This window comes from Buceros rhinoceros, unplaced genomic scaffold (assembly GCF_000710305.1).
Source record: "Buceros rhinoceros silvestris isolate BGI_N320 unplaced genomic scaffold, ASM71030v1 scaffold12377, whole genome shotgun sequence".
In the NCBI taxonomy this organism is placed as follows: domain Eukaryota; kingdom Metazoa; phylum Chordata; class Aves; order Bucerotiformes; family Bucerotidae; genus Buceros; species Buceros rhinoceros.
In genome coordinates this window covers 13,761-21,109 of record NW_010422803.1, presented here as the reverse complement: position 1 = coordinate 21,109, position 7,349 = coordinate 13,761, and the positions used below count along the sequence as shown (strand labels likewise).

Here is a 7,349-nt window from a genome sequence, read left to right as displayed (position 1 = left end):
ATGTCCGAGGGCCCAAGGGTGGTGCCTCCAAGAAGATCTCGGTGGAGCACATCTACCAGAAGAAGACGCAGCTGGAGCACATCCTGCTCCGGCCCGACACCTACATCGGCTCCGTGGAGCAGGTCACTCAGGTGCGGGGGGGGCTTGGGCCAAGGGAGGGTCGAGGGACTCAGCGGACGAGAAGTCGTTCACATCTGCTTTACTGACGGCCCAGAAGAGGGGGTGCTCCTGGGGGCTTACCTGGTTTTGCCTTCTTTTCAGCAAATGTGGGTTTTTGACGAGGACGTGGGCCTTAACTGCAGAGATGTGACCTTTGTGCCTGGCTTGTACAAAATCTTTGACGAGATTCTAGGTAAGGTGACCCGTCTGTTGAGACAATGAGTATTAATGGATTATTAACAGGGGCTGACTATCTTTAAGATATGGAGAAGTATTTTTCTTTATCTCTGTAAGATATTAGGAAAATGGAACTAAATGTAAGAAGTTACCGATTGTGCTGGTATCTAGTTGCCTTGTTGACCAGTTTATGGCTTAATTTAACGGATGGTGGTTGCAGAGTACGCGGTTAGTCTTGGAAATACTGGATACTAATGTCCTTCCATTAACAGTGACCCCTTCCTTCATGGGCTGATGGGATGCTCCGTTACAAAACCAGTTTTATCCATCCCCAAATCATCCCTTTTGTGTTAATTTATAGTATGCATCTTTGTAACTTGCAAAATATTTGCACACCAAGATCATTATCAGTAACATCGTATTGAATTTTTGCATTTATTCCAGTGAATTTATTGCATTTATTCACCACCTTATAGTTGGGTCTTGATTGAGACTGTAATAACTATAATCTTTATGTTCTAGTCAATGCTGCAGACAACAAGCAGAGGGATAAAAACATGTCATGCATTAAAGTTACAATTGATGTGTAAGTTTTATTTCATTTTTCTTCACTGCCTTCCCATTCTCTCACTCAGCTGCTGTCCTGCTCAGCTGCTCTGAGGGCTCTCCGCTTGGGAAAGCCTTTTCCTTTGCTTGGGCTCCTAGCGGGTGCTGACTGCTGAAACGACTGCAGTGTTCTTGTTGTTTCCTATTGTGGCTCTTTTCCTCTTTTCTTTCTCTCACCCTGTTTATTTATCTGTGCTTCATCTGTTGAGCACAGATGGAGGATTTTTATGTGTGATGGCCTGTTTCATAGACGGTGCCTGCAGATCTGAGCATTTTTTCTACGGCTCGTCCTCCCTCTGCCGGCAGTTTCTGCACTTGCTGCACAGAGATTTGCTCTTGATGAAATGGTGGCTTTTCCCCAGAGCTTTTGTATACCAAGTTGTTTCAGAGCTCAGTCAGCTGCAGCCTTAAATCCACTTTTTTTTCTCCTCCAGAGAGAATAACATAATCAGTGTATGGAACAACGGGAAAGGTATTCCAGTGGTTGAGCACAAAGTGGAGAAGGTCTATGTGCCTGCTCTCATCTTCGGGCAGCTGCTCACATCCAGCAACTACGATGACAATGAAAAGAAAGTCACAGGTAGGCAACACTCTCCAATGTGCACTAATATTTCTGAGCAGCCTGATCGGTTTACGTGGGTGAACCGAAACGAAGGGGTTCCCTGATGCACCATGACAACAGCGTTCTGAGCCCATCAGAGAAGGCTCTGTTTTACAGTAATAATGGTACAATCACGGAGAACAGGGAAACTTCTCTTTGAACACTAATCCCAGTCAAATAAGGGCTTGTAGACGCGTGCTGAGTTTATCAGGTATTGTTGCTTCTTGACAGTTGCACTTGGATTGTGCTGAAGCAGCTGAACTCCCGTTCGCCCCCGAATCCTTTCAGATGGTTTTGAACACAGCTAATAACACCTCTCTGCTTTCCTTCGAACTCCAGGTGGGCGAAATGGTTATGGAGCCAAACTGTGCAACATATTCAGCACAAAATTCACTGTGGAAACTGCATGTCGGGAATACAGGAAGTTATTCAAGCAGGTAGGAACACTCCTCGTTTCAGTAAGGTTATACCCGAGTTTTTGAATAAGACCCTTGGGTTTTGTTTCAAAAACCTCAGAGTTATCTGTGTTCAGTGCACCATGATTAGAATAAATTTGGCCCATGGTTAAGGTACCACAAACACAAAAATTCAGATTAATAATGACGTGAGCAGATACAATCTGGTTTTTAACAAGTGAGGGTTTTTTAACTGAAAGTATTTAAAACTCATAAATCAACCGTTTAACAACTGAGTTACTTGCTTGTGTGTGTTTGACTTGCAACTCTCTCCTTTTCTCAGACCTGGACAGACAACATGGGAAAGGCCGGTGAAATGAAGCTGACATCTTTTGATGGAGAAGATTACACGTGTGTCACTTTCCAGCCTGATCTGTCAAAGTTCAAAATGAAAAGTCTTGATAAGGACATTGTAGCGCTAATGTCTCGAAGAGCGTACGATATCGCTGGGTCCACAAAGGACGTCAAGGTTTTCCTCAATGGACAGAGGCTGCCTGTGAGTGAGCGTTTAATGGGAACCGGGATGTCTGTATTTCTCTTGCCATTGAACAGTGAGATTTCGTTGAAGCAATTTATGTCGTTACACATAGAGAAGGGGAAGTTTGCGTGAGTGCTTTCTCTACCCACCTTTCGGGAGGATGTGAATTAAGTATTTATGAGAGCTGTTCTAACGAGCTGTCTGCTTTCATCTGTCTGCAGGTGAAAGGATTCCGCAGCTATGTGGACCTCTATCTGAAGGACAAAGTAGATGAAACTGGTAACGCTCTGAAGGTTATCCACGAGGAAGTGAATCCTCGGTGGGAAGTGTGTTTGACTCTGAGTGAAAAAGGCTTCCAGCAAGTCAGCTTTGTCAACAGCATTGCCACCACAAAGGTAACTCTCCTCCAGACTATTCAGTCAAGCTAATGCCATTTGCTTTAGCATTATTGTATGTAGCTATTTTCAGATGTACGCGTGTCAGTGAAAAGTACTTGGTTGCTCAATGGCTCAAGGACTATGCTTAGAGGTTAGATAAATCCTGGGTTTTGAATGGAATCACCACCAGCTCTCTGCTCCCATTCTCCCGTAGGGCGGCAGGCACATTGATTACGTAGCTGACCAGCTTGTGACTAAAATCCTTGATGTTGTGAAAAAGAAGAACAAAAACGGAGTTGGAGTGAAGCCTTTTCAGGTACAGCACCAATGTCCCTGGCGGGAAACGTGATGCAACGTTATTGCAAACGAGCTACAGCTTAATGTGTTCCTGCACTCGTTAATTATACACATGTCCGTCGTGCAGACAATATATAGAGGATAGTTAATTATAGAAGTCTCGTACTGTCCAGTTTAAGGCAAAGGCTGGCCGGTGGATTTTGTAATTGGAACATGATAAGTCAGTGTCGATGCACTGGAACTCGTATCTGTTAGATAAAACCTATTTAGGCTGGGAGCTGCCGGTTCCTTAACATCCCAAATCGTGTGACGTTGCTCATGGATGCTCATTAGCTGTCCTGAATTCCTTCAAGGCACCCAGGAAAATTCAGAGCCACGCAGTGATAACGGAGGTTTTCCTGGCCGGGTGGTTCCAACAGGCGAGCATTGGAACGCGCGGCTGTTGCTGAGACAGGCCTGCACCATGTGTGACGAGTGTCGTGTTTCGCTGCAGGTGAAGAACCACATGTGGATTTTCGTGAATTCCTTAATTGAAAACCCAACCTTTGACTCTCAGACTAAGGAGAACATGACTCTGCAGGCCAAGAACTTTGGCTCAACCTGTAAACTGAGTGAAAAATTTATTAAGGGTGTAAGTATTGATGTACATGAATAACCACAATGTCTGTAAAACTGCCTCTTCTGTTTAACGTGGCAAATGCAAACTTCTGAAACAATGACACGAACTAAAGAAAAAGAAAGTGACTTAGTTCTGTCATGGTCAATTATTTGGGGTTATTTTTGTATTGCAGGCAGTTGCCTGTGGCATTGTGGAAAGTGTCCTAAACTGGGTAAAGTTTAAAGCTCAGACCCAGCTGAATAAGAAATGTTCGGCTGTGAAACACACCAAGATTAAAGGTGTTCCTAAGCTGGATGATGCCAATGATGCTGGTAAGTGGTTTATACCCTTTGTAACCGGTTCATTCAAAACCAGTTAAAACTCGTTCATTAGACAAACGAAAGAATTGTCTTTTAAGGAAAAATGGGAAAACCTGTAATGATGGTTTATCCCCCTTTCCGGTCCCATTTGCCGTGTGTACCCCCATTTGCTATGTGCAGCACGGCAAAACCTGTCTGTGTCAGAAGATGTTTATTCTCACCCAATTTTCTTGGTTTTCTTTTCCAATTTTTTATTTTAGGCAGCAAGAATTCTCTAGACTGTACACTCATCCTGACCGAGGGGGACTCAGCCAAAACACTGGCTGTCTCTGGTCTCGGAGTGGTTGGGAGAGACAAGTATGGAGTATTTCCCCTTCGTGGGAAAATACTCAACGTCAGGGAAGCTTCTCATAAGCAGGTTGGTTGGCAACTCGTTTTATTCTGCACGTTGGAAGGCGCAGTGTGCTTGGTGTGCTGTGTTCAAACTGAACTGTAGGGCTGAGCACCAGAACGCAGCGAATCAAACGTCTGAGCTTAGTCTTGTCTTCAGATCTAGAATAACTGAAGCACTAGACTTCAGCTTAGAAACCGTAACTTCCTAAACACCAAAAAAACTCTGACAAGACAAAGCTCAGTCAACAGTACATACTTACGAGTAGTTCTAGACTTTATAAAGCTACATTTTAAGTCTGAAAGGCAAGTTTTTATTCCATGTTCTCTTTTCCAGATCATGGAAAATGCTGAAATCAACAACATCATCAAGATTGTGGGTTTACAGTATAAAAAGGACTATGAAGATCGAGAATCTTTAAAGACTCTTCGCTATGGAAAGATTATGATTATGACAGATCAGGTGAGGTTCACTGAAATGAAAACCCGACGCTTGAAGACAAAGGTGACAATACCACCTTTCTCCCACTGCCGTCATGGTACCCAGTTCTCTGTATGCATTTCTTTTATCAATCTGTATTTTAGCGGGTCATGATGTCTTTTCAGCCACAAAACAAACCAGAGAAAGCAGCGGGGGCAGTAGCATCACCAAACAGCTGAATACTGCCTTTCCAGGCTGCTGATTCAAGGTCCTTCACCAGTCCTTGATAGCTTTTTTCATGAAGAATGTGCCTTTTTGGTTTTCTCTTCCTCTGCAGTAGTTAACACACGGTCACCTATTTAGAAGTGAAAGTTAATAGGGTCAGTTAGCTGGAATTACAGAATCATTTGTGATTAAACTAATGATTGTCAGTTCCATCATGGCCCTGATTAAATGTCCTTCTTCCCTTTTTTAAAAATCAGGATCAAGATGGATCACATATCAAAGGTTTGCTGATTAACTTCATCCATCACAACTGGCCATCTCTTCTAAAACACAACTTTTTGGAGGAATTTATTACCCCCATCGTAAAGGTAAGGGGTGGGTAGATGGTAAAGTGAGGGTCCGTTGGTTCAAATCTCATTTCACAGTTAAAACACTTGTTTCTTGTAGGTCTCTAAAAACAAAGACGAAATTTCATTCTATAGCATTCCTGAATATGAAGAATGGAAAAGCAATACCCAGAACTACAACTCATGGAAAATCAAGTACTATAAAGGTTTGTGGAAAACTTAATTTGGTGAAATGAAATGATCCAAGTCAGAGCATTCATGACTAAATTCAGTGAGCCCCACTTCTGCAGTCAGCGTTTGGGCCCCGTGTCCTCCAAGTCTCTTCCCTCTGAAGAGATTCTGATTACGAATGCGCACGGCGTGAAATACAAAAGTAAGGAAACAATAACCTAACTGGATAAGATCCCTCAAAATGGAACTGCAATGTAGGGGAATGATTCTTGCAGCCCTTTTGGGCCGTTACGCTCAGGTTTATGTGCTGTTTGCCATAGCACAGGCCTTGGGTACTGTTAGCACCAAGTACTTCCTCCGGAATTGCTTAATACCGCTGAGACAGCTGCCAGCTGCAGAACAATGGCTGCATGGCGAGGAATCGCTTCCAAGTCGTGGTTAAACATTTCAGATATCTACAGGAGTTACAGACAAAATCCAAAAGTGCGACTTTCTTGTGATTTTTGCGATAACCTCACGTCTCATTTTAACGTAACATGAGTTTTCAGTAAGTCGTCTTCACGCTCTATGTTTACAATGCATTGCCAAAACCAGGCAGAGCAAAAGATCTTTGAGCTGCCACTTAACTGAAGCAAGGAGTTCCCGGGATTAAGCAGTGCCGTCTCCACAGGTCTGGGTACCAGCACATCGAAGGAGGCCAAAGAATACTTTGCAGATATGGCTAAACATCGAATTGGCTTCAAATATTCTGGGCCTGAAGATGATGCTGCGATCACCCTGGTAACTAGTACTTGATTTAATTGCTGACTGACTACCTTTGGTATTCTGCTGCTCGGAGGGCTGTATTTTCTCTTAAAATGCTCTTGGAGGCCTTTGGGCTTGAGACAATCTCCTTGTTGCCAAGGCTACGGCTTTAGTCCAACCAGTAGGAGCAAATCCATCCCTGGACCTCAGGCCAAGAGTACCCTTTTAATGATGGGGTTTAAATATAGCTCAGAACAAACTAATCACTACAAACCAATTGACATTTTCAGACACAATAGTAAATATTGCTTTACATTTTTCTGCGTGTTCTGCTGCAGTTTTCTCCAAGTCAGACCTTCTCTTTCCCCCCGGAATTTTCTCCTTGCAAAATGGTTCCCCAGTGGATCGAAACAGTGCTCCTCTCTGTGACCGTCACCTTCAGTAGCCAGCGACTCTCCAGTATTCTGAGCTGTTAGGCAAGGCCAAAAAGCCCAAGTTTTTCCCCAAAATACTAATTTATCCCCAAATTTGTTTTAGTTTTCCATTACTGTCTTAAAAATCCATACATTTAAACTCAAGTACCATGTCTCCTAAAGCCTGGTGGAAATTGTGCTCTTGATAGATTTAGCTACAAGAGCCTTTTTTTGCACTTCTTGGGCTATTAAGTCAGCTTGTTTAGCACGTTGTTCTCCTGGGTAAACTCTTCCTGTGTGTTTTCTTTCTCTCGAGTGCTCCAGGAGGGCGCACACACCACAGAATGTCCTCGAATTGAGTTGCTTTTCATTTTGTGACATACAGGCCTTTAGCAAGAAGAAGGTGGAAGAGCGAAAGGAGTGGCTGACTAATTTCATGGAGGATAGAAGACAGCGGAAGCTGCACGGCCTGCCAGAGGTAAAAGGTTTACGTCAGTGAAGGAAACTGGTTTCCTCTCTTTCTCTGGGGCTGTTCCTGGCTTCAGTCTTGCACACCAGAACCGCACCCAG

The 7,349-nt window shown here is 43.6% G+C and overlaps 1 protein-coding gene across 1 annotated transcript in view; it reads left to right on the top strand.

The window, feature by feature from the left end:
- Nucleotides 1-9: 9 nt before the first annotated feature.
- The window catches only part of TOP2A (topoisomerase (DNA) II alpha 170kDa), a gene marked incomplete at its 5' end in the record, with an annotated part of 18,748 nt that continues 11,408 nt past the window's right edge, over nucleotides 10-7,349 (top strand). The window contains 16 exons of the mRNA XM_010140181.1: nucleotides 10-131; nucleotides 262-352; nucleotides 859-922; nucleotides 1,377-1,522; nucleotides 1,883-1,980; nucleotides 2,282-2,494; nucleotides 2,698-2,871; nucleotides 3,068-3,169; nucleotides 3,644-3,781; nucleotides 3,942-4,080; nucleotides 4,329-4,486; nucleotides 4,796-4,921; nucleotides 5,362-5,472; nucleotides 5,552-5,657; nucleotides 6,293-6,402; nucleotides 7,165-7,257. Coding sequence (XP_010138483.1) covers nucleotides 10-131; nucleotides 262-352; nucleotides 859-922; nucleotides 1,377-1,522; nucleotides 1,883-1,980; nucleotides 2,282-2,494; nucleotides 2,698-2,871; nucleotides 3,068-3,169; nucleotides 3,644-3,781; nucleotides 3,942-4,080; nucleotides 4,329-4,486; nucleotides 4,796-4,921; nucleotides 5,362-5,472; nucleotides 5,552-5,657; nucleotides 6,293-6,402; nucleotides 7,165-7,257 — 1,991 coding nt within the window. The remainder of the gene's footprint in view (nucleotides 132-261; nucleotides 353-858; nucleotides 923-1,376; nucleotides 1,523-1,882; nucleotides 1,981-2,281; nucleotides 2,495-2,697; nucleotides 2,872-3,067; nucleotides 3,170-3,643; nucleotides 3,782-3,941; nucleotides 4,081-4,328; nucleotides 4,487-4,795; nucleotides 4,922-5,361; nucleotides 5,473-5,551; nucleotides 5,658-6,292; nucleotides 6,403-7,164; nucleotides 7,258-7,349) is intronic.